We start from the raw sequence: 27,682 nt of genomic DNA, 5'->3' as shown, positions 1-27,682 counted from the left end.
ACCCACAACATGATGCTGCCACCACCATGATTCACTGTGGGGATGGTGTTCTTGGGGTGATGAAAGTGTTGGGTTTGCACCAGACATAGCGTTTTCCTTGATGGCCAAAAGCTGAATTTTAGTCGCATCTAACCAGAGTACCTTCTTCCATATGTTTGGGGAGCCTCTTACATGCCTTTTGACGAACACCAAATGTGTTTGTTAATTTTAACTTTAAGCAATGGCTTCTCTACCATAAAGCCCAACTTTGTGGAGTGTACGGCTTAAAGTGGTCCTATGGACAGATACTCCAATCTCCGCTGTGGAGCTTTGCAGCTCCTTCAGGGTTATCTTTGGTCTTTGTGTTGCCTCTTTGATTAATGCCTGGTCCGTGAGTTTTGGTGGGCCGCCCTCTCTTGGCAGGTTTGTTGTGGTATTATATTCTCAAAGTTTCTGATATTTTTTATAACCCAACCCTGATCTGTACTTCTCCACAACGTTGTCCCTGATCTGTTTGGAGAGTTCCTTGGTCTTTATGTTGCCGCTTGCTTGGTGGTGCCCCTTGCTTAGTGGTGTTGCAGACTCTGGGACCTTTCAGAACAGGTGTATATATCCTGTTCGGGCTAGGCATCCCGCTAGCGAGACAACTTCCGGTGAAACTGGAGGGCGTGCGATTCAAATAAATAATCCTAAATATGATGGTTATTAAGCATTTAGGTATATACAATTGTGTTTTATATCAGTTGAAAGCTTAAATTCTTGTTAATAGAAGTCTACTGAACGATGTACAGTAGCCATTACAGCGAAAGCAGGCCATGCGATTGTTTGAGGACTGCGCCCCACATCAAAATATCTTTCCACCGGAACAGGTTTTATAAATTCACAAATAGCGATGAAATATCCACTAACCTTTTGAAATTCTTCCTCTGATTTGTCATCCAAAGGGTCCCAGCTATATCATGTAGTGTCGTTTTGTTAGATAAAATCCTTCTTTATATCCCAAAAAGTCTGTTTAGTTTGCACCATCGATTTTAGTAATCCACTCGTTCAACATGCAGAAAAAACTTTCTTTCAACAAGTCAAAATACATTTCTATTTACTCCTTAGATACCCTAAAATGTAATCAAATTATAATATTTCTTACTGAAAGAAGTATGTTCAATAGGAAACTTTTTAGCAGGTGCGTTTTGTCTTCATTGTGCGCCCAAACACGAATTCCCAAGACTGTGTCCCTGTACTAAAACTCATATGTCTTATTTGTTTTGAAAGTTACAAGCCTGAAACCTTGCACATAGAATGCTGACACCCTGTGGAAGCCATAGGAATTGCATCCTGGGAGCTGGAATTCAGAATGCCCCTATACTTTCCATCGTAAGAGCTTGGTCTCTCAAAAAAAAAGATTCCGGTTGGTTTTCCTATGGATGTTCTCCTACCATATCTATTGTGTTATAGTCTCCTACATTATTTTAACATTTCTACAAACTTCAAGGTGTTTTCTTTCAAATGGTACCAATTATATGCATATCCTGGCTTCAGGGCATGAGCAACAGGCAGTTTACTTTGGGCACGTCAGTCAGGTGGAAATTGAGAAAAAAAGGAGCCCTAAGAAGATATCTACTGAGATCATGTGACAGATCATGAGACACTTAGATTGCACACAGGTGGACTTTATTTAACTAATTATGTGACTTCTGAAGGTAATTGGTTGCACCAGATCTTATTTAGGGGCTTCATAGCAAAGGGGGTGAATACATATGCACACACCTCTTTTCAGTTTTTATTTATTGTTTGTATTTTTTGAAACAAGTTCTTTTTAAAATTTCACTTCACCAATTTGTGCTATTTTGACTTTGTCCATTACATGAAATCCAAATAAGAATCCATTTAAATTACAGGTCGTAATGCAACAAAATAGGAAAAATGCCAAGGGGGGTGAATACTTTGCAAGGCACTGTACAGTACTAGTATTACAGATTTGAATGACACAACCCATCAGCAGTTTATTTTTTTTTGGGGGGGGAGGTTACCCATTCAGGCAGCTGGGGTTTCTCACCAGTTGTCCTCAGTCAGCTAACCAGTATCACACAGAGGTGACTTTGATCCCCCTGCTTACAGACACTTTAGGCTCCCTATTGAACTCTGTTGTTAAGTCTTGCCATTAAAAGGGTCAATACTGTGAGCTCCTCCACCCAATCATATAGACTTAGCTGGTTGGGGCACGCTGGTTGTTTTAAGAATTAAATGTCACTCCCTTCAGGCAAAGTGCCTCACAGCTGCACCCACTAATTGATCCGCTCCCCCAGATAGACCAAGGCTCTGTCTGAAATATTGACGCGACTCACTCCATCGTGATATTAACCCATTACATTGCTTTTTAACTCACATTCAGCCCAAAAATCACATTATAAACTAATGATGATGGATATCAATGGTCACTTACATTCTCAGCCTCTCTTGTCTTAACAGGATGACACAGAGCCCTATTTTATTGGAATATTTTGTTTTGAAGCTGGCATTAAGATCATCGCCCTTGGCTTTGCGTTTCACAAAGGCTCCTATCTCCGGAATGGCTGGAATGTAATGGACTTTGTGGTGGTGCTAACAGGGTGAGTACTGAGCTAATGGCTCATGCTAAATGTTCACACTGCTTTAAAATGACAGACCTGATCCTGAGTAGATTAATGAGAAAGCACAATGTTAATGTGTGTGGTGTGTGTGTTGTGTTGTGTGTTTCATTTAACATTTTGTATGATCATGATGAATCGTGATGCACTGGAGACACTGGGAATGGCTGAAATTCCTGAGATCGATCATCCTCTTCTTTTAGACATAACTGTATATATGCATGAGAATGGCGCCGAAGGAGATGGCTGCCGGTTTACAATCACGTAACCAATTGTGCATGTTTTTTCACATTATTTGTAACTTATTTTGTACATAATGTTTCTGCCACCGTGTCGTATGACCAAAAAGAGCTTCTAGATGTCAGGACAGCAAATAGTCACCTCATACTGGAGGAATACTTTTTCATCAACAAGACGGACGAGAAGAATTTAATTCAGACGCCCAACAAGGCCCTCATCCCCATCATTCGCAGGAGAAAGAGACGGAGGTATCGTGGACGAAGGTCTGGGTGCCTTGTAGGGATCCGTCGCCAAGAGGGTAATCTACCTTTACCATCGGTCCTATTAGCCAACGAACAATCAAACGATAATAAAATAGACAACGGGACATTAACTGCAATATCTTATGTTTCACTGAGTCGTGGCTGAACGACAACATGAATAACATACAGCTGGCGGGTTTGAAGCTTTTTAGGCAGGATGGAACAGCAGCCTCTGGTAAGACAAGGGGTGACGGTCTATGTATATTTGTAAACAACAGCTGGTGCACAAAATCTAAGGGAGTCTCAAGGTTTTGCTCGCCTGAGGTAGAGTATCTTATCATAAGCTGTAGAACACACAATTCAACAAGAGAGTTTTCATCTTTATTTTTGGTAGCTGTCCTATATACCACCACAAACAGATGCTGGCACTGACTGCACTCAATGAGCTGTATATGGCCATAAGCAAACAGGAAAACGCTCATCCAGATGTGGCGCTCCTAGTGGCCGGGAACTTGCAGGGAAACTCAAATCCGCTTGACCTCATTTCTACCAGCATGTTAAATGTGCAACCAGAGGAAAAAAAACTCTAGACCACCTTTACTCCACACACAGAGATCTGTACAAAGCTCTCCCTAGCCCTCCGTTTTGGAAAATCTGACCATAATTCTATCCTCCTGATTCCTGCATACAAGCAAAAATTAAAGAAGGAAGCACCAGTGACTAGATCAATAAAAAAGTGGTCAGATGAAGCAGATGCTATGCTACAGGACTGTTTTGTTAGCTCAGACTGGAATATGTTCCCGGATCCTTCTGATGGCATTGAAGAGTACACCACATCATTCACTGGCTTCATCAATAAGTGCATCGATGACGTCGTCCCCACAGTGACTGTACTTGCATACCCAAACCAGAAGCCATGGATTACAGGCAACATCCACACTGAGCTAAAGGGTAGAGCTGCCGATTACAAGGAGTGGGACTCTAACCTGGAAGTTTATAAGAAATCCTGCTATGCCCTCAGACGAACCATCAGACAGGCAAAGCGTCAATACAGGACTAAGATTGAATCGTACTACACCAGCTCCGATGCTCGTCGGATGTGACAGGGCTTGCAAACTATTACAGACCACAAAGAGAAACACAACCGAGAGTTGCCCAGTGACACGAGCCTACCAGATGAGCTAAATTACTTCAATGCTTGCTTCGAGGCAAGTAACACTGAAACATGCACGAGAGCATCAGCTGTTCCGCATGACTGTGTGATAACGCTCTCCATAGCTGATGCGAGTTTACATACACTAAGTTGACTGTGCCTTTAAACAGCTTGGAAAATTCCAGAAAATAATGTCATGGCTTTAGAAGCTTCTGATAGGCTAATTGACATCATTTGAGTCAATTGGAGGTGTACCTGTGGATGTATTTCAAGGCCTACCTTCAAACCCAGGGCCTCTTTGCTTGACATCATAGGAAAATCAAACGAAATCAGAAATAGGAGACCTCCACAAGTCTGGTTCATCCTTGGGATTAATTTTCAAATGCCTGAAGGTATCACGTTCATCTGTACAAACAATAGTACGCAAGTATAAACACCAAGGGACCATGCAGCCGTCATACCGCTCACGTACTTTGGTGCGAAAAGTGCAAATCATTCCCAGAACAACAGCAAAGGACCTTGTGAAGATGCTGGAGGAAACAGGTACAAAGTATCTATATTCACAGTAAAACAAGTCCTTTATTCACATAACTTGAAAGGCCGCTCAGCAAGGAAGAAGCCACTGCTCCAAAACTGCCATTAAAAAGCCAGACCATCGTAATGTTTGGAGGAAAAAGGGGGAGGTTTGCAAGCCGAAGAATACCATCCCAACTGTGAAGCATGGGGGTGGCAGCATCATGTTGTGGGGGTGCTTTACTGCAGGAGGGACTGGTGCACTTCACAAAATAGATGGCACCATGAGGAATTATAATTATGAGGATATATTGAAGCAACATCTCAAGACATCAGTCAGGAAGTTGAAACTTGGTCGCAAATGGGTCTTCCAAATTAACAATGACCCCAAGCATACTTCCAAAGTTGTTGCAAAATGGCTTAAGGACAACAAAGTCAAGGTATTGGAGTGGCCATCACAAAGCCCTGACAACAATCCTATAGAAAATTTGTGAAAATTCACCCAACTTATGTGGGAAGCTTGTGGAAGGCTACCCGAAACATTTGACCCAAGTGAAACAATTTAAAGGCAATGCTACCAAAAACGAATTAAAACTTCTGACCCACTGGGAATGTGCTGAAAGAAAAAGAAGCTGAAATAAATCCTTCTCTCTACTATTATTATGACATGTCACATTCTTAAAATAAAGTGGTGATCCTAACTGACCTTAGACAGGAAATGTTTTACTAGGATTAAATTTCAGGAATTGTGAAAAACCGAGTTTAAATGTATTTAGCTAAGGTGTATGTACACTTCTGACATCAACTGTATGTGAGAATGCTATTCATTGACTACAGCTCAGCATTCAACACAATAGTGCCCTCAAAGCTCATCACTAATCTAAGGACCCTGGGACTAAAGACCTCTCTCTGCAACTGGATCCTGGACTTCCTGACGGACCACCCTCAGGTGGTAAGGGTAGGTAACAACACATCCGCCACGCTGATCCTCAACACAGAGGCCCCTCAAGGGTGCGTGTTCAGTCCCCTCCTGTACTCCCTGTTCACTCATGACTGCATTTCAAGGCACGACGCCTACACCATCATCAAGTTTGTCGATGACACAACAACGATGAGATTGACCTCCCTGTAGGCTGAGACCTGGCAGTGTGGTGCCAGGACAACAACCTCTCCCTCAACGTGATCAAGGCAAAGGAGATGATTGTGGACTACAGGAAAAAGATGACAGAGCACGCCTCCATTCTCATCGACGGGGCAGCAGTGGCGCAGGTTGAGAGCTTCAAGTTCCTTGGTGTCCACATCACATCAAAATGTTTTACATTTGCACCATCGAGAGCATCCTGACTGGTTGCATCACTGCCTGGTATGGCAACTGCTCGTCCTCCGACCGCGTATGGCCCTGTACATCACCGGGGCCAAGCTTCCTGCCTTTCTGGACCTCTATACCAGGCGGTGTCAATGGAAGGCCCTAAAAATTGTCAAAGACTCCAGCCACCCTAGTCATAGACTGTCCCCTCTGCTACCGCATTGCAAGTGGTACCGGAGCGCCACGTCTAGGTCCCAAAGACTTCTTAACAGCTTCTATCCCTAAGCCTAACCCCTGAACAGCTAATCAAAGGGCTACCCAGATCCCTCTTTTACGCTGCTGCTACTCTCAGTTTCTTATCTATGCATAGTCACTTTAACTCTACCTACATGTACATATTTTCTCGACTAACGTGCCCCCGCACATTGACTCTGTACCTGTACCCCCTGTATATAGCCTTGTTATTGTTATTTTACTGCTGCAGTTTAATTATTTGTTACTTCTATTACCACTTTTTTTTCTTAACTTCTTATAGCATTGTTGGTTAAGGGCTTGTAAGTAAGCATTTCACTGTTGTATTTGGCGCATGTGACAAATAACATTTTATTTGATTTGCGGCGGTAAAACAAATATTGTCTGGAATAGTTATTCAGGGCAACATTACAGGATGCTATGGTAAACTTTACCATAGAAAGGCAGTATATTTGCAAAATAAGAAGAGGGCCACAAAGGTAGAAGCGCTTGCACTGAGAGAGGAGCTTGCGTATTGGAGCGAGAATATCAATGAGGCAATAGGAGTGGAACTATGGGTGGGAGAGGAGCATGAGGTAACTACCGTAGGCTTTCAGTGAGGGACCATGAGGGAAAAGATGAAGGGGACGAGGAGAGAGTGGAGGAGGGGTAATGATGAGGATGCTGTTACGCTGGAGAGAGTCCTCGGGGAGTTGCTCGCATCACCAGGGAGTGTCCTGGCTTGCTGTACCTATTGACTCTGACATTTATTTGGCCCATCTATTGGGGCTTACATCAGCTTTGATACCTAATTGCAATAAACCAATTCTCTGGAAGCCCTACTCCACCCACTTGGAAGTCAATCTCAGTGTTCCAGCCTTTTGTTCTTGCTCAGTGGACGTACGGGGAACCAACCAGGGGCAATGTAATACGACCAATTCCGGGAACTGGTCTTGTTTCAGAGTAACCGTCACACAAAGCCGTGTGTGTGAGAGAGAGCTGTAAAGACAAAGGCAGCAAGCGGTCTGTCTGTCAATACAGTGTGTTTGGGAAAGGTTAGGGCTATGGACAGCTTGTCACAGCCTCTACATGGACCTGTCACCATCACTGAACACACAGGGTATCATTCTGCTCTCCTTCCATATTCACTGCCACTACTTGTGGATAGGGCTGCATGGGGAGGAAGGAGGGGAGGCAGGGCTGATTGAAATTGGGGCAGAGCAGCCTGACATGATAACCATAACTGAAGGGCTGTGGTGGATGAGAGCCTTTACACGAGCAGTCTGGCCCTGTTATCAGTGCCATGCTACAGTGAGTGATTGATCCATGGTGTCAGTCTCTGACAGCTATTGGATCACCATGTGCTGCATGCACATCAAAGCGCTGTATGCTATCCCTATGGCTGTAACTACAGGGTGTGCCTAGCAGGAAACCAATCGCCATAGTAATTACCATCGCTGCCTCACTGATTATTAATGAAACCCATTCTTACCATTCCCTGGGATATGAGTACTTGAAGCAGGTATAAAGTCAATACCAAAGACGCCATACATTTCAGATCAGCTACAGCTACCGTATAAGTAAAAGCAGTGATTGTGTACCATAACGTTAGTTGTGAATTGTCTATTTTTAACAGTATTGTGTACAAATAGTGTTCCGTTAACGGTGATGAATGTATTAAGAAGATGAAGATCTTGCACACGTTTGGCCCCAGGACACGCGAGGGCCATGTTTCATGTGCTGGTGCTGATGGTAAATCAGATGTGGGGGTCTGTGAATGAAAAGGCTTGTATTGAGCTCCCACAGGCAGGGCCAGCCCTGTAAATCAAATCAACTCAAATGTTCCAATAAGACGTTGGGTGTTGTTAATAAGTGCGTACAGTGGGGTCCGGAATTATTGGGTCCTTTAATGGAAAAATTATATTATTTTATACTAATACAATTGCTCAGAGAATATTTATTTTTAAACAAGTAATTAAAAAAAATATTGACAAGATAGGGGTCAAAATGACTGGATCTCCAGTTTTCAATACTCCAGCACCCTCCCCTTGCAAGGATAATGGCACAGAGCCTTTTTCTAAAATGTTTTATGAGATTGGAGAACGCTTGGGGAGGGATCTTAGACCATTCCTCTATACAGAATCTTTCCAGATCCTTGATATCCTTTGTCTGCTCTCTTCAATTCAAACCACAGGTTTTCAATGGGGTTCAACTGCGGCATCTGAGATCTGATTTTGTGGTCAATTAACCATTTCTTTGTGGATTCTGGTGTGTGCTTGGGGTTATTGTCTTGCTGGAAAATGTACTTTTGTATTTGAACCGTTATTACGGTGACTGTGGTCATTTGGCTGGCCAATTACCATCATCCAAACTTCCACGACTGTCACAGCCCTACTGTTCACTTCTGCCAGCAATATATCAGTAGTCACGCTCAAATGTCCACTTCAAGTTGTTCAGACTGCTTACCCACTGTCTCCCAGACATCCGGGAAATGTTGTGTACAGTGCAGTACTATACACTACATGCACATACACTACTAGTCAAACACTTCTACACTCAAGACCTAGACATGAAATGTGACATTTAAAAATGTCTCTAAAAGTTCTTATAATAGTCATTATACAACTACAGCCATGATAGACTGGTTCATAAAGCCTCCCAACGCATCCCAATGGCACGTCACATTTCACAGAGATTGATTCAATCCAATGACTTCGACCAGTATTGACAAGTAAAGGTCCATTGAGGATCCAACAGCAACGTAATATACTCCCCAAGGTCTTTAAACCAAGCAGGATAGAGAAACCAGGAGATTGGTTCAGGAAGTGCAACCGCTGCAAAAAAAAATCTATTTCTTTGGCAGGAAAATAGAACAGCCCACAATGCAAGACTGTAGAACAGCAACAAAAGAACTTAGGCAACTTGAACACAATGATAGCTTAATACTAAATAACAAAGGATGGAGCGATGCCACTGTGACTCTCCTCATTTAACAAGTCCGCTGGTAATGTGCCTTGTACAATGGGGCAGATGTTTTTTTTTAAATTGTATTTACATTTTTAATCATATTGTGAAACAAAAGAGGAATCAACCAACCGACTCCATTTCCCAGCAGATGGTGACGATAGTTTTTGTTGTTGTTGAGAGAAACCTTATCTTGATTCTGCTGTTTGTTAGTACTCGAGACAACTCGTTGCAGCTAATTGATTGGGAGAATGCTGGGCAGACAGGCGGAGTTGCAACATCAACAACATTGTGCAATCCAACTAACACCAGCACTAACCTCCAACACATTCCGTCAGCTGGGCTGGGAGCACTCTGCTTCAACACTTCTCCTCCGCTCCTGACTGCATGTGCTGCCATAGGAATAGAGTGAATAGAATGGGCGTCCCCATTCAAGTCAATGATGGCATAGTTGTTGGACTGGTAGCCATTGCAATTGTACCCATAGGAGCAAAACAGGAAGTATAATATGTGCTAAAATATGTGCTGTGATTTGTTGATTCAACTCAAATGACATCACAAAAAATACATTCCATTGCATGAGTTACATCAGTTAACATCATTTGGATGAACCTTCTACATGACCAAATACCAGGCAGCCATTGCAAGTGCACCCATGATGTCACGCCCTGACCGTAGAGATCTTTTTATTCTCTATGTTTGGTTGGTCAGGGTGTGACTCGGGTGGGAAACTCTGTTCTGTGTTTCTATGTTTTGGCCGGGTATGGTTCTCAATCAGGGACAGCTGTCTATTGTTGTCTCTGATTGGGAATCATACTTAGGCAGCCTTTTTCCCCCTTTTGTATTTGTGGGTAGTTGTCTTCGTTTGATGCAGGTATAGCCTCACGGAGCGTCACGGTCATGTTTGTTGTTTATTGTTTTGTTGGCAACATTTAAAGAGAAAATGTACGCTCACCACGTTGCAACTTGGTCCAGTCATTTTCAAGACAGCCGTCGTGACACATGAGTTGACCAGTCAAATTGCCAGGATAAGAGGTTCCAAGTCTGTTTTTATGACGGTCATTTTATTTCCATGATGGTTGTTATCCATAACTGTCGGTTACAGTAATTGTGCCAGCCCTAGTGAAAAGTGATGACTGAGGTTGTAAAGAGAAAGAGGGGAGCAGCAGTGAGCTATAGAGCTGAGGGATGTGGGGTATGTAGAGGGAGAGAGGGAAGGGAACAGTGAGCAGTAGAGCTGAAGGATGTGGGGTTTGTAGAGAGAGAGAGAGAGAGAGGGAAGGGAACAGTGAGCAGTAGAGCTGAAGGATGTGTGGTCTGTAGAGAGAGAGAGAGGGAAGGGAACAGTGAGCAGTAGAGCTGAAGGATGTGGGGTCTAGAGAGAGAGAGAGAGAGGGAAGGGAACAGTGAGCAGTAGAGCTGAAGGATGTGGGGTTTGTAGAGAGAGAGAGGGAGAGAGGGAAGGGAACAGTGAGCAGTAGAGCTGAAGGATGTGGGGTCTGTAGAGAGAGAGAGAGAGAGAGAGAGAGAGAGAGAGAGAAGGGAACAGTGAGCAGTAGAGCTGAAGGATGTGGGGTCTGTAGAGAGAGAGAGAGAGAGATGGAAGGGAGCAGTGAGCAGTAGAGCTGAGGGATGTGGGCTCTCCAGTGATCTGTGAAGGTCTTAATCAACCTCAGCTCTTCTCCACCACCATCATCCCTTCTGCCATGATGCTCTCTGATGCTCTCAATTAGTAATGCCTCAAATTTATGTCCCCATTTTCCTTATTTAGAACACTGCTTCTTCTTCTATTGTTGTGTCAGTGTAAGCTCGGACATATTGTTTGATGGATTCACCACTGGACTGTGCTGAGTGTGCTCCTCAGAATTGTCTTCAATGGACACGGTCTGTTTTTTGAGAAGAGGGACTTTCCTGTTTCCCAATGTACCTGATTCTGTGTGTTCCCTATTATTGGTTGGTTGATGTCGATTCATGCATTTTAAAGCATGTGTTTTGACAGTGAAAAATGTGCTTATTTTTACCAGTATACCCTAGTAGCCTTATGTACAGTCAGAACCTTGCAGTGATATTGCTATGTGATAAACAGAGGTGTGTTTGCTGTGTAAATGCTATGTAATTATCAAGGGAGCTTCACCCTCTACCGTCTCCCTCCTCCAGTACTTCACACTCCCCAACAGTACCAGCAGTAGTTACAACCGATTCACTTCTAGATGTGTGATACATCATGTAAGGGTTTTGACACATTGTGACATTGTGCTGAGAATCGAGCAATATCATAAACCTAGCAAGAGGCAAGATGGGATAGGAGATGGGGTCGTTCTGTGGTTGGAGCTAATGCAGAAGAGGGCCCGATATTCATCAAATGAGCGGTGGGATTGTACTGTGAGAATGTGTTCTAATCAGGAAGCCACTCTCCCAAAGAACAGCAATGGAACAAACAGCTGAATTATTAATCGTGTTTCCCTGTGTGGAGGAATCAGCCTAGTTAGTTGGAGTGTGCTTTTTTATCCACTGTGAAAAGGTTAAGCACATGTTTTATATACCTATGAATATTACAGAAAATAATATCAAGTTATGTCAACAGGTTGTAAAGAAGTTCTAAGCGGTGGAAATAATTTTCTAGATTTGGGAGTAAGTAGCGCAGATGTAGATTTTAGATATACCATCTTAGTTACCATCTTTAGCACTTCTGCAATAGACGACTGACTGGCTCAGTGAAGTTTGAAAACGGTTGTTGCGTCTTAACCAGTGGCGTGTAATCATTACCAAGAAAAAAAGGACAAAAAATATATAAAATAACGTACATTTCATCTCTCTATGTTTCATAATTTTCCTTCAATTCGCAAGAGGTTGAATGCATCCCTCTGTCTCTGTATGTGTAGGCCATCTACCTGATGCTGTCTGTTCAAAATTAATATGACATTGTTGCAGCCCGTAGTATTGGATGCAATGGAAGCCAGCGATCATTTGGCCTCCCTTGATAAAAGAAGTAAAAAATAGTAGCCAGTCAGCGTTGAGCTTAACTGTGAACAGCTCTGACGCACCCCAGAAAAGTGTAAAGGGGAGCCAGCCACGTCACTCCAATCACATTACATTGAGAGCAATACATTGTTAACAGAAACAACTTGAATTGTTGCATCTCGTTGTGTTTTTGTCCTCCGGTGACTAGCTAGCTAAAATTGTCCCTTTCCTTAATTAGCCATGGATGGAGATATGGATTTTAACTTGTGTTTTTATTAATTCTCTGTAGTGGCCAATAACTATAACGCCAATTCTGATCCAACCATTAATTTATATATTGTGCCCCTGGCCTGAGAGGATGTAAGTTCAATATGTAGCTAGATGTAGAAGTCTAATGTTAACTAGCTAACATTGCCCATGAAAGGAAGTTAGGCTAGCCTGCAAGCATTTTAGCCAGCTAGCCTAGGATGACAAAAACTAAAATCGTGTACTGAATGACAGAGTGATTTGTTTCGTCAACATGGAAGAGAGGAGGATGGCATTGGTGTTTCTCTGCAAGTAGAGTCAACCAATTTTTTTTTCTTCTACTTGCACGAACACACACACACACACACACATAAATCAGAACCATGGTCAGCCACATCATATTTAGCTTCCTTTGATAGGACAATTTTTTTTGGGGGGGTATATTTTAGTTGTCACGGTATTAGACTAAGCATGGGTGATTTGATTATGTTGAAGTGGTGCTGGAATAGTGGAGGCAGCTCCTGTTTTCTTTGCGACTTTCGGTAACTCTGCGGTTGTAAATCAATAGTCGTTTAGTAGTCCGAAAATGTCGGAATTATTACTTGCTTGACCATGCTGTAGGTCATGTAGCGATTTGTTACATGCAATATGCTTTGTGGACTTCAACAGACAGCGGTTGCCACTGTGTCCTCTTGTTGTCTCTGCCTTTAACCCTACTGTATGTACAGTATTACAGTGGCAAGGGATATTAACTAACAGGTTATAGAGCAAACAACACAGGTTGTAATATGGCTTTTTGTTCTGGCTTGGCTTCCCCGGTGATTTTACCCACACACCACTACGGGTCTTAAGTGCTCCTGACCCGCCTTTCTCAGAGCCACTTTGCTCTTGTCCTCAGCTCAACTCAGCTCAATTTGAAGGTGTGATGATGAGGCTCTTAACTCAATTGTGTTCTGCTGGCTGCACTGGTGGCATTACCATCCTGTGACTGCTAATGGTAGAGATGAGATAAGATGGGGGGAGGAGGAGGAGGCTGTCATTACTTTGTGCAGAGTAGTGGTGAAGGACCTGGTTGAGATGGAGTGCTTGACTGGCAGGCAGCTTTGTTGCACACATGGCGTTAGGTACCATTTATTGAAATGGTTGTTATTTCAGGAAAACAAGCTATTACTCACCAATGTCAATTGTGCAATGACCCCTTGGGCTATGTGAGATTGGCTGTGTTATCATGCACTCTCCCCTTGAATACTGAAATCAGGTAGAGGCACTGTCACTCTTGCCTCCCGTGCTGTACTACAGGTGGGAATCATTCCCTATGGGGAGAATGCAAAACAACTCTATTTGTTTTCTCAACAGAGATGCATTTTTTGTCCTTTATTTAGTCAGGGAAGTCACATTGAGATTGGCGTCTCTTTTACAAGTGAGCCCAGGAGTGGATTATTTATACACGTGATTAACAGATGTAGGATCATAATTTTATCAGTCTTTTGTTGCTGAGAAATTTCCTGCTCGGCAGGAAATGCAAACATTTATTGTATTTGAGTTTTAAAAAGGCTTCTAAAGTTTGCAGTTTGTACTTAGAAATTTCAGACTTGATTTTCCCTAACAAACATCTACAAAAATGTCCATTAATTATAATCCACATTTCCTGTTGCTGCAGGATTATTTTTCTGCTGTAGCAAACTGGTTCAATTTAAGATCCTACATCTGTAGGCTCCATTTTGGTATAATAAGAAAGAAATTAAACAGTTTAATTGTCATTGTAATACTCCTATGCATATTAGAAATATCCCTTTACTGCTGTCATATTCCCTTCTCAGCACAAAATACAGAATTTAACTTCTCCTTTAAATAGGTTTGAATTTACGAAGGCCTCAAATAAAGATTATCAGCAATTTTCTTGTCTTTTCACTCTTCTAGTGGTATTCGAGTTGTCAGTGTGTTGTTAACATCATGAAGGATCTATTTCATTGCTTTATTTCTACATAGTCTGCTCTTCTACGATTTGAACAACGATAATGTTTCATTGCAACGACTTTGGAATTGCATGGAACTGAGCTTGATCTATATAATTCATTCCTACGGAAGGCAAGAGAACCTGAACTAAAGCATTTTGTGATGAAGACCTATGAGCAGGAATATAATCATGGCATAGCAGCATTTCCTTCAGTACGGATGGCTGAGGAGTGTTCTGTCTTAACCCTGGCTTGATATAATACATGTCTTCTACTGGACTGACAAATTACGACATTTTCTATATTATGTTAAGGTACGGTTGAATATCCCCCAGATCAATGGGCTTGCAGTTACTTCAGGGTCCTTGCACAATTCTTCAGAAGCAACATTTATATCTGGGAGTCCCAGTCTTTCCTGACTAGTGAGCCTTGATGCAGTCTTCCAAAGAATCAACCACGCATGGCATGATCAGCATAGTCGCTGGGGTGGAAAAAGAACCAGCTATCTTACTTAATTCATTCAGCCTTCTACAACAGAGCCATGCTCCACTGTCTACTGAGTACTGTGTGTTGGTTTCATCCAGTATTTATTGGAGTGGCATGACATACTGTATTTCAGAGAAAGCTGGTGGCATGTGGGCCAGCTGGCTGAGACTGTCCTGCTGAGTGGAGCTCCCATGGGACCCGTGCCACTGCCACCTCTCAGCTGTGCTCTGTGTCTGATGGAACGGAGCCGTCCTCTGTGTGTGTGTGTGTGTGTGTGCACGCGGGCGGGATGAGTGTCTTCACAGGTAAACGTACCTGAAGATATCTTAGTCTGGTTTCTGAAGCAGCATGGATAGTAGTGAACATGATGACAATGAGAGCCGAATAGGTAAAGTCCCTATATTACATGATCTGTGCTCTCTTGACCTTACAAGTTATGAGGGTTGACCTTTTTTTTTTACAATCATGTTCTTTCGATTTTATGACTGAGCCCTTGAATTTATACTCTTAGCGAAATTGTGTAGAGGGCCTGTGTTTGTGTGTGTCCGTCAGGGTGTTTTATTGGCCAAATTATAGGAGTTGATGTCTCTCCTCCCCTCCCACCCCTCATTTAGATCAGACAGACCAAAGGCAGACAGAGGGAGCAGCCTTATACCAGGAAGTGAGGCGGACCCATCCAGGAAGTCATTATGCATTAACGCTATTAACAAGTTGGGTTGGAAAAGAGACCATTTTATTGTCTGGGATCTGACAGCCAAGTGTGACCACCATTATTCATCTTTCTGTTTGGTCTTTTAAATGTTTCACAGAAACACATCAGTAACCACCTGACCAGTGAGGACTCTAATAAATTCTGATTAGGAGTTGGGACACTCAGGTCCTGAGGATTTCCAGACAGGCTTTTCATTACCCAACACGAATTACTGGCCACTGGGCAAGAATAGCTGTTTTTTTTTTGGTCACTTTCACTTCTTCAAATGTCACAGGAAATGGAAGAAGTTGAATCAGAGATGAGAGTGAGAGGGGGGTGCTGTAATGGAGAGGGCTCCTGGACTCTCACTCAGACAGGGACAGAGGATCGATGTCTGGGGGATGGGGGTGTCTCTCTGGCTGGCTGGCTCTCCCTCCTTGGGGAAGGTGATTGATCTAAAAGCTTTTTGTTGTCAGGGAGTGGTGGAGTGGTGGAGTGGTGGGACCCTGTGTATGTGTGCGTGTGCGTGTCTGTGTGTGTGCATGCGTGCGTGTGCGGTGCTGACATGCTTTCGTGCATGTGGTGTGTGTGTGTGTGTGTGTGTGTGTGTGTGTGTGTGTGTGTGTGTGTGTGTGTGTGTGTGTGTGTGTGTGTGTGTGTGTGTGTGTGTGTGTGTGTGTGTGTGTGTGTGTGTGTGTGTGTGTGTGTGTGTGTGTGTCGTCAAGGAGTGGTGTGAGCCACTGCCTGTCTCAGAGACTGACTGGAGTGTCCCTCCACAGGCCTCCTTGCTATGATAATTTCTTAGCGAGTGACAAGCACAAGACCTGCTGGGAAAAGCAGCTTGTCCAGTCACACTGCAGATGCGTTTTCACCAGATGCCCCGCTCCCTTATGGAAACGATGATGAACTGTTGTAGAGGGTCTAAGTTTGACCTGTTTAGCTAGGTTAGCCCTCTGTCTACCTGCCAGATAGTAATGACTGCAGTTTTATTGAGCAGAGCTGTCAGTATGTTAAGCTGATATCCATTACATGAGTCCTGGATTTGGCCCCAACGTCATTGATCTGCACTTACTGTCCATCACACAGATGGCCTGAGTTGCATGCTATACTGGTACTACTACCAGTGAAGGCCCAGACATTACTGTGCTGTGATATGCAGAACTGTGTGGCGATTTGATTTGAAACATGGCTGATATCATGAAACTGATTTGCGTTTTTACAGTTGTTAAAACAAATCGTTTTGTGATGTCAAATTTCAAGAATATTGTATTAGGAGGAGTATATGGTTGGTTCCAGGCTGCCAGGCTAACTACAGTGTGGGTGGCAGGTTACTGGCACACACCTGGGTAGGTTGACTTACCTGGGGCACAACTTGTGACTATGTTGGTTGACCTGTGGCTAGACAGGCTTATTGACTTTTCTTATATTTCCTTTGTCTAACTCCAACTTATTGTAATTTCCTTTGAATTGTCTCTTGTCTTTCTCGGACATGCCTTGTCATTGACTCTGTTTTCAGACCTGCTCAGTCACATCCGTAGGGAGCGGTGCACCGGGTTGTCAAATACGTCTCATGCTCACTGAGCCCAGTCTAATCACAACCATGTTCCATAATTGAGAAAACCATAAACAGCTAAATGATGTGATTCCATTTCCTAGGGCCCTATTACTGGAACAATATTTTGCCAATTTACTTTGATGGAAAGATAGTCCAACTCGACATTAGAATGTACATAACATGTGTCAAAGACATTACATCTGCACTTCATCATTCTGAGCCCATGGTCCCTTCGCTCGTTTATGACCATTATTGGTTGCTATGGAGACAAGCTTACCATGGCGTTGTCTTCAAATCGTCTCTTGATCAGATTCAGAGTTTGGGGATTGGGGACTTGGAGCATGGAAATATCAAGGGTATTTCACATATTATGGTATTATCAAAACAAATGATTTACTGACTACCTTGGACAACATTGTGTGTGAACCTTGTGTTCCACTGTCAACCATGGAGTCGTCTCGTTATCTGCTCCACATGTCCAGCTTTATTAGGGGAAAACCCTCTGTTGTTAGCTTAAATTCAATTACACAAAGAACATTTGATCTCAGCAGCTTCTGTATTACAGTACCTCAGTTTGCTTTTCCACATATGTATTTACACGGCCATGCACAGACAATGGGCATACACCTTCTCAAAGCAAACTGCTTGAGATCTGTCCTCTTCCAACTTTTATTTGGTCGTCTTTTGATACTTTCTGAAGAGAATCACTTCATTTTGTCATTGTTGCTGTGCAACAACAAAGGCCCAATACAGACTGAGTCAACATAAATATCTCCATGTTATTGCTTTGCTTTGCTTTCTGTTGGCAAACAAACACAATTCCTTTTATTTTCTCTCGTCTCTGGCTTCACCCTACTCTCATTGTTGCTTTTCACTCCCAGAACCCCTGTCTCCTGGCTGCTGTTGTCTAATGAGATCAGTGGAGCCTCCTTTGTTTCTATGGTGACGCCTCCAGTTGTCTCCAGTGTGGCTTTCCCTCCCCGTGCAGCCAATATAGTCTCTCTCTCTCCCTCTCGCTACTTCTATCTCTACCAATATAGTCTCATCCATGCTGTAGCTCATGAGCCCTCTCTCTCTCTCTGTATCTCTTTCTTTTCTCTCTCTCTCGCTCACTCACTCGCACTCTTTCTCCCTTTCGCTACTTCTCTCTCTCTTTCTTGCTTTCTCTCTCTCGCTTTCTCTCTCTCTCTTTCTCTCTCTCTCTCTCTCTCTCTCTCTCTCTCTCTCTCTCTCTCTCTCTCTCTCTCTCCCTCTCACTACTTTTGTCTCTATCTCTCTCTTTTTCTCTCTATCCCTCATCCCCTCTCTCTTGTTCTCCCTTGTTTCTATCTCCCCCTCTCAGCTGTGAAGTGAATAAGATACAATAGATCATTGGGATGATGGGATCACTAAACTATATGTAACAAATCTACCTTTTTTCTAAGTACTTCACTGTAAGGAAACAAAGACCATATGATTTGTAATGGAATTTGAACCTCAGTCAGACTTGAACTTGGCCCAGAGCCGTGTTGGAAAAAAATATTGCCTCACATGAATATCAAACACATTAAGATGCATTGCGTGTTCAGTCGCTAGTTCTGAGAGCATCACAGAATATTTCAGGAAGAATCAGAAATTATTTTTTTGAAGACTCCCAACCCCAGCAATCCACCAAGGAGTGTGTTCCTCTCCTTTACAGTGTTTGCCAGCATTGAGGCCAGGCTTGTCACCCTCGGCATCCTCAGCCGTAGATGTATGAATAAAACAGGAGCAGGGGCATTTTGCCAGCTCTCATCCTTGCCAGCTCTCATCCACTGGGGCAAATTGCACAGGACAGGATGCTCTCTTCATGCTACTTCCTCAGAGCACGTTTTCCACATCTCTTCATCATTATTTAGGCCCAATCCCAAGCTAGCTATTGGGATGGATCTCACGACATATGCCTATTACAAAGATTACATTGTTGAGATGTCAAACGTCCATGAGAATATGAAGCGAGTGTGATATTTGTGAAATGTCAAGTTCTCACGATGATTCTGTCATCCAATATTTACGATAGACAGACTACAGACAGACAGGCAGACTGACTTGCAAGAGAGACAGACTGACTGACTTTCAGGCAGGCAGATAGACAGTAAGACAGACAGACGGGGGGTGGGGTGAGTATACAGTAGAGACGCCAGACGGCCCGTCCTCCATGCATAATTGTCTCTTTTCCACTTCACCTGCGCTAGACTGGGGCTAATGGGCCTCCCTGGTTTATGCAAGATGATGCTGCTGGGCTGACTATGTGATGTTTTACTCCAGTGGCAGGGTGAGACACTGATCTATTTCAGCCTCTACTACTCCATACTGCTGGGTGCTGGGAGAGGGAACTGTCTGAGGTGGGGTGTGTGCTGCGCGCTGTGTGCTGTGCATGGGGGATACGTCTAGAGTGCTCAGCCGTGTTCCACGCTGTGTAATTACCGAGTCGTTGAGCATCTCGTCGAACTGCAAATAATAGAGTTGTAGCGCATGTTGAACGAGTTGTTGTGCAAACTGGGCGTATGTGACATCTACAATGTGCGCTACGTTGAGCATTTAGTTTCTGGGGGTTATGGAGTGAGTCCTATTGTATGCACAGTGTCTAAACATTATTAGAGGTAAAGGCCACTAGAAACAGGTTTAATGGTCTCTTCCCGTTTCTATTGTGGAGAATATACGGCTGGCTCTATGCTAGCTCTCTGATGTGAATGGGGTGATATTTTCCTTCTTCATTCAGATAATTTCCATGGCTCTTGACCTGCGTACACAGTACATCCCTGATGTCGATGGTCAGGTTGCTGTTGTTTCCACCTGAAATCTGAGAAAAGTGCTACCATTGAAATTGGTTCACACAAAGACCAGTATAGCATAGTAGGTCTCTTTGTTCAGGCAGCGGGTTCAGTAAGACCCCACTACACACCCAGGAAGTGTGCTCACAAATTAAAAGCCCACAACACACGAATTTGTGATTGCCGGGCAGAAGGACTATCAGACCGCGCAGAGAGGCACGAGATTGAACTTCAATCAACTTTTTAGTGTTTTCACCCTTAGTTAACACTATCAACGTTTCCCTTTACTGTGGGAATTGTGATCGAATCAACACAATATTAGCCACTTTCAATGCAACATACCGAAACAAAACGAACTATGCAAGTCTTATTATGCAAAACTAACTGTGCAAGAGATTTTGTTGTAGGCGGAACGCATCAGAGCAGGATTCTATTGCATTGACACTTAGGACTCAGTCCGTACTCTACACCGACCAGTGCGGCATAACTAATCAGAGCTGCTGTAGAGCTATATGCAAATATACCATTTCCATATATGGATCTGTGCCATTCACTTTGAACTGGACTGTGATTACGGCATGAGTGGTCATGACTAGATACGCTTGTTTTGAGATCAAAGCCAAGTGTGCATATTTGTTCATATCCTTTGCTAGTTTTTTGTACTTTGTATTTTGTACATAATTTTTCCACTACCGTCTCTTATGACCGAAAATAACTTCTCGACCTCGCGACTGCGATTACTCAACATGGACTGGCAGAATCCTCTTTTTCCTTTCACAGCTCTGATGAGCCCAACGTTGCTTTCTCAGGAACAAGCCCCGATCCCCGTGATCTGCGTGAAGAGGAGGCGGAGAAAGAGCCTTCTGAGTATTCGCAGGCGATTGAATAAACCCCCACTTCCCTCCATTCTGCTAGCAAACGTGCAATCTTTGGACAATACAATCGACTAGTTATGCAGAAGATTAAACTACCAACGGGACATTAAAAACTGTAACATCTTATGCTTCACGGAGTCGTGGCTGAACGAGGCCGACATCAACATAGAGCTGGCTGGTTATACGATGTACCGGCAGGATAGAACAGCGGCAGTCTATGTATTTTTGTAAACAACAGCTGGTACATGATATCTAAGGAAGTCTTGAGCTATTGCTCCCCTGAGGTAGAGTTTCTTATGACTACCTACCGAGAGAGTTTTCATCTGTATTCTTTGTAGCTGCAGCACACCCCCCCCCCCCACGGGTGCACCTCAGCCACGCTCAAGGTACTAAACGATATCATAACCGCCATCGATAAAAGACAGTACTGTGCAGCAGTCTTCATCGACCTGGCCAAGGCTTTCGACTCTGTCAATCACCATATTCTTATCGGCAGTCTCAGTAGCCTCGGTTTTTCTAATGACTGCCTTGCCTGGTTCACCAAATACTTTGCAGACAGAGTTCAGTGTGTCAAATCGGAAGGCATGTTGTCCGGTCCTCTGGCAGTCTCTATTGGGGTGCCACAGGGTTCAATTCTCGGGCCGACTCTTTTCTCTGTATATATCACTGATGTTGCTCTTGCTGCGGGCGATTCCCTGATCCACCTCTACGCAGATGACACCATTCTGTATACTTCCGGCCCTTCCTTGGACACTGTGCTATCTAACCTCCAAACGAGCTTCAATGCCATACAACACTCCTTCCATGGTCTCCAACTGCTCTTAAACGCTAGTAAAACCAAATGCATGCTTTTCAACCGTTCGCTGCCTGCACCCGCATGCCCGACTAGCATCACCACCCTGGATGATTCTGACCTAGAATATGTGGACATCTATAAGTACCTAGGTGTCTGGCTAGACTGTAAACTCTCCTTCCAGACTCATATATCAAACATCTCCAATCTAAAATCAAATCTAGAGTAGGCTTTCTATTCCGCAACAAAGCCTCCTTAACTCACGCCGCCAAACTTACCCTGGTAAAACTGACTATCCTACCGATCCTCAACTTCGGTGATGTCATCTACAAAATAGCTTCCAATACTCTACTCAGCAAACTGGATGCAGTTTATCACAGTGCCATCCGTTTTGTTACTAAAGCACCTTATACCACCCACCGTGACCTGTATGCTTTAGTCGGCTGGCCCTCGCTACATATTCGTCGCCAGACCCACTGGCTCTAGGTCATCTACAAGTCCATGCTAGGTAAAGCTCCGCCTTATCTCAGTTCACTGGTCACGATGGCAACACCCACCCGTAGCACGTGCTCCAGCAGGTGTATCTCACTGATCATCCCTAAAGCCAACACCTCATTTGGCCGCCTTTCGTTACAGTTCTCTGCTGCCTGTGACTGGAACAAATTGCAAAAATCGCTGAAGTTGGAGACTTTCATCTCCCTCACCAACTTCAAACATCTGCTATCTGAGCAGCTAACCGATCGCTGCAGCTGTACATAGTCTATCGGTAAATAGCCCACCCAATTTACCTACCTCATCCCCATACTGTTTATATGTATTTTATGTTCTGCTCTTTTGCACACCAGTATCTCTACCTGTACATGACCATCTGATCATTTATCACTCCAGTGTTAATCTGCAAAATTGTAATTATTCGCCTACCTCCTCATGCCTTTTGCACACAATGTATATAGACCCTTTTTCTTTTTTTCTACTGTGTTATTGACTTATTATTATTATTATTTGTTAATTGTTTACTCCATGTGTAACTCTGTGTTGTCTGTTCACACTGCTATGCTTTATCTTGGCCAGGTCGCAGTTGTAAAAGAGAACTTGTTCTCAACAAGCCTACCTGGTTAAATAAAGGTGAAATAAAAATAAAAATTGACAGAGCTGTATTCCGCCATAAGCAAACAAGAAAATGCTCACCCAGAGATGGCGTTCCAAGTAGCCGGGGACTTTAATGCAGGGAAACTTAAATCCGTTCAAATCTGACTATAATTATATCCTCCTGATTCCTGCTTACAAGCGAAAATTAAAGCAGGAAGCACCCGTGACTAGATCAATAAAAAAGTGGTCAGATGAGGCAGATGCTAAGCTACAGGACTGTTTTGCTATCACAGAGTAGAATATGTTCCGGGATTGAGCTAAAGGCTAGAACTGCTGCTTTCAAGGAGTGGGACTCTAACCCGGAAGCTTATAAGAAATCCCGCTATGCCCTCCGACGAACCATCAAACAGGCAAAGCATCAATACAGACTTAGATCGAGTAGTACTACACCGGCTCTGACGCTCGTCGGATGTAGCAGGGCTTGCAAACAATTACAGACTATGAGGGTTAACACAACCGTGAGCTGCCCAGTGACACAAGCCTACCAGACGAGCTAAACTAATTCTATGTTCGCTTGGAGGCAAATAACACTGAAACATGCATGAGAGCACCAGCTGCTCCGGAAGACTGTGTGATCACGCTCTCCGCCGCCGATGTGAGTAAGACCTTTAAACAAGTCAACATTCTTAAGGCCGCAGGGACAGACAGATTACCAGAACGTGTACTGCGAGCATGCGCTGACCAACTGGCAAATGTCTTCACTGACATTTTCAACCTCTCCCTGTCCGAGTCTGTAATACCAACATGTTTTAAGCAGGCCACCATAGTCCCTGTACCCAAGAACACTAAGGTAACCTGCCTAAATGACTACCAACCCGTAGCACTCACATCTGTAGCCATAAAATGCCTTGAAAGGCTGGTCATGGCTCACATCAATGCCATCATCCCAGAAACCCAAGACCACTCCAATTTGCATACAACCCCAACAGATCCACAGATGATGCAATCTCCATTGCACTTCACACTGCTCTTTCCCACCTGGACAAAAGGAACACCTATGTGAGAAAGCTATTCATTGACTACAGCTCAGCATTCAACACCATAGTGCCCTCAAAGCTCATCAATAAGCTAAGGACCCTGGGACTAAACACCTCCCTCTTCAACTGGATCCTGGTTAGGTAACAACACATCCGCCATGCTGATCCTCAACACAGAGGCCCCTCAGGGGTGCATGCTCAGTCCCCTCCTGTACTCCCTGTTCACTCATGACTGCACGGCCAAGCACGACTGCAACACCAGCAGATGACACGACATTGGTCACCGACAACGACGAGACAGACTACAGGGAGGAGGTCAGAGACCTGGCCGTGAGGTGCCAGGACAACCACCTCTCCATCAACATGATCAAGACAAAGGAGATGATTGTGGATTACAGAAAAAAAACGACAGAGCACGCCCCCATTCTCATTGATGGGGCTGCAGTGGAGCAGGTTGAGAGCTTCAAGTTCCAACAAACTAACATGGTCCAAGAACACCAAGACAGTCGCGAAGAGGGCACGACAAAACCTATTCCCCCTCAGAAGACTGAAAATATTTGCCGTGGGTCCTCGTACCCTCAAAAGGTTCTACAGCTGCACCATCAAGAGCATTCTGACTGTTTGCATCACTGCCTGGTATGGCAACTGCTCGGCCTCCAACCGCAAGGCACTACATAGGGTAGTGCGAACAGCTCAGTACATCACTGGGGCCAAGCTTCCTGCCATCCAGGACCTCTATACCAGGCAGTGTCAGAGGAAGACCCTAAAAATTGTCAAAAAATTGTCAAAGACTCCTAGCCATCCTAGTCATATACTGTTCTCTCTGCTACCGCATGGCAAGCGGTACTGGAGTGCTATGTTTAGGTCCAAGAGGCTTCTAAACAGCTTCTTCCCCCAAGCCATAAGACTCCTGAACATCTTGTCAGATGGCTACCCAGACTATTTGCAGTGCCCCCGGCTTTACACCACTGCTAGTCTCTGTTGTCATCTATGCATACTCACTTTAATAACTCTACCTACATGTACATACTACCTCAAATAACCAGTGCCCCTGCACATTGACTCTGTATCGGTACACCCCTGTATATAGTCTCACTGTTGTTATTTCACTGCTGCTCTTTATTTACTTGTTACTTTTATCTCTTATTCTTATCTATATTATTTTAAACTGCATTGTTGGTTAGGGGCGCATTTCACTGTAAGGTCTCCACCTGTTGTATTCTGCGCATGTGACTAATAACATTTGATTTGATCTAGCTGATCTGGAGTGTAAATATTAGACCAGTTGGAAAATAGATTTTCTATTGGACAAATTCAGGTCTGCTTATCCCCGTTTGCTTCCATTTAAGAAACATTTTTTTCAACAGAATTGGCGGAATGAATACACCCCTGATTACACACAAACACAATTCACTTTCAAAGCAGCCGCATTGTATTCCTTCTCCCATCTATGCCCTCTCATCCTACACACAGCCTACATCGTTGTCACCATATTTGCTAAAGTAACGTCATAGTCAATATAGCTAATAGAACTAACACGTTAGTAAACCTGGTACAATCATGCAGTAACGTTACAGTTTATTGTCAGTAAGCAGTATAGCAGTTACACCGGCGGGCCCCGGTGGCAATAAATTATTAAAACCAAAAGCTTACCTTGACTTCAAAAGTTCCAGTGTTGTGTTGCATAGTATAGCCAACTAGCTAACATAGCATCCCTCTGTTGAGCAGGGTGTTTCAGTAGGCTAAACGAGCTCGCTGTATTTGCTAGCTACCTAAGTGAAAGTGAAAATGACTTGCTTGCTTTTTGATTAAATTCATTTCTTAACTGTTAAACTATTGTATTTTTCTCTTGAGTCAACGACTCACCACCTTTCATGCACTGCAGAGCTAGCTAGCTGTAGCTTATGCGTTCAGTACTAGACATGTCAGTTCATGCTGCTAGAGCTCTGATTTTATTTGGATCTCTTTTGGTCCCCATTTGGACAAATCTTCCAAGAGTCCTTAAACATTAAAATACAATTTATAATACGAACACATTTCCACATACAGTGCCTTGCGAAAGTATTCGGCCCCCTTGAACTTTGCGACCTTTTGCCACATTTCAGGCTTCAAACATAAAGATATAAAACTGTATTTTTTTGTGAAGAATCAACAACAAGTGGGACACAATCATGGAGTGGAACGACATTTATTGGATATTTCAAACTTTTTTAACAAATCAAAAACTGAAAAATTGGGCGTGCAAAATTATTCAGCCCCCTTAAGTTATTACTTTGTACTTTTGCTGCGATTACAGCTGTAAGTCGTTTGGGGTATGTCTCTATCAGTTTTGCACATCGAGAGACTGAAATGTTTTCCCATTCCTCCTTGCAAAACAGCTCGAGCTCAGTGAGGTTGGATGGAGAGCATTTGTGAACAGCAGTTTTCAGTTCTTTCCACAGATTCTCGATTGGATTCAGGTCTGGACTTTGACTTGGCCATTCTAACACCTGGATATGTTTATTTTTGAACCATTCCATTGTAGATTCTGCTTTATGTTTTGGATCATTGTCTTGTTGGAAGACAAATCTCCGTCCCAGTCTCAGGTCTTTTGCAGACTCCATCAGGTTTTCTTCCAGACTGGTCCTGTATTTGGCTCCATCCATCTTCCCATCAATTTTAACCATCTTCCCTGTCCCTGCTGAAGAAAAGCAGGCCCAAACCATGATGCTGCCACCACCATGTTTGACAGTGGGGATGGTGTGTTCAGAGTGATGAGCTGTGTTGCTTTTACGCCAAACATAACGTTTTGCATCAGTGCCAAAAAGTTTGATTTTGGTTTCATCTGACCAGAGCACCTTCTTCCACATGTTTGGTGTGTCTCCCAGGTGGCTTGTGGCAAACTTTAAACGACACTTTTTATGGATATCTTTAAGAAATGGCTTTCTTCTGGCCACTCTTCCATAAAGGCCAGATTTGTGCAATATGCGACTGATTGTTGTCCTATGGACAGAGTCTCCCACCTCAGCTGTAGATCTCTGCAGTTCATCCAGAGTGATCATGGGCCTCTTGGCTGCATCTCTGATCAGTCTTCTCCTTGTATGACCTGAAAGGTTAGAGGGACGGCCAGGTCTTGGTAGATTTGCAGTGGTCTGATACTCCTTCCATTTCAATATTATCGCTTGCACAGTGCTCCTTGGGATGTTTAAAGCTTGGGAAATCTTTTTGTATCCAAATCCGGCTTTAAACTTCTTCACAACAGTATCTCGGCCCTGCCTGGTGTGTTCCTTGTTCTTCATGATGCTCTCTGCGTTTTTAACGGACCTCTGAGACTATCACAGTGCATGTGCATTTATACGGAGACTTGATTACACACAGGTGGATTGTATTTATCATCATTAGTCATTTAGGTTAGTCATTGGATCATTCAGAGATCCTCACTGAACTTCTGAAGAGAGTTTGCTGCACTGAAAGTAAAGGGGCTGAATAATTTTGCACGCCCAATTTTTCAGTTTTTGATTTGTTAAAAAAGTTTGAAATATCCAATAAATGTCGTTCCACTTCTTGGTTGTGTCCCACTTGTTGTTGATTTTTCAAAAAAAAAAATACAGTTTTATATCTTTATGTTTGAAGCCTGAAATGTGGCAAAAGGTCGCAAAGTTCAAGGGGGCCGAATACTTTCACAAGGCACTGTATAACACACTATTACAAACATACATAATATACTAACATAATGACCCAATAAATACTCAATCTAAAAAATATTGATTCTTCATCTACTATAGTCCCACAACATTTCTATGTGTTATATTTAAATCGTTTTAAAATGTTTAAATTTATATATTGAAAGGTTTCTGGTTTGCTCAGTTAATTTATTACATTTCTTTATTACTCCAAATCGAAATGTTCTTTTGCATATTTCTCTTTTCTGTCATGATAACGCATAGATGGTGGACAATCTATTCCTATTA

General features: G+C 43.3%; 1 protein-coding gene across 1 annotated transcript in view; it reads left to right on the top strand.

The window, feature by feature from the left end:
* Nucleotides 1–27,682, top strand: part of LOC118357836 (voltage-dependent N-type calcium channel subunit alpha-1B-like) — a 145,413-nt gene that overhangs the window by 4,008 nt on the left and 113,723 nt on the right. The window contains exon 3 of the mRNA XM_052478624.1: nt 2,446–2,585. Coding sequence (XP_052334584.1) covers nt 2,446–2,585 — 140 coding nt within the window. The remainder of the gene's footprint in view (nt 1–2,445; nt 2,586–27,682) is intronic.

This window comes from Oncorhynchus keta, chromosome 25, assembly GCF_023373465.1.
Source record: "Oncorhynchus keta strain PuntledgeMale-10-30-2019 chromosome 25, Oket_V2, whole genome shotgun sequence".
Lineage (NCBI taxonomy): Eukaryota > Metazoa > Chordata > Actinopteri > Salmoniformes > Salmonidae > Oncorhynchus > Oncorhynchus keta.
This window is presented reverse-complemented; position numbering and strand designations above follow the sequence as displayed.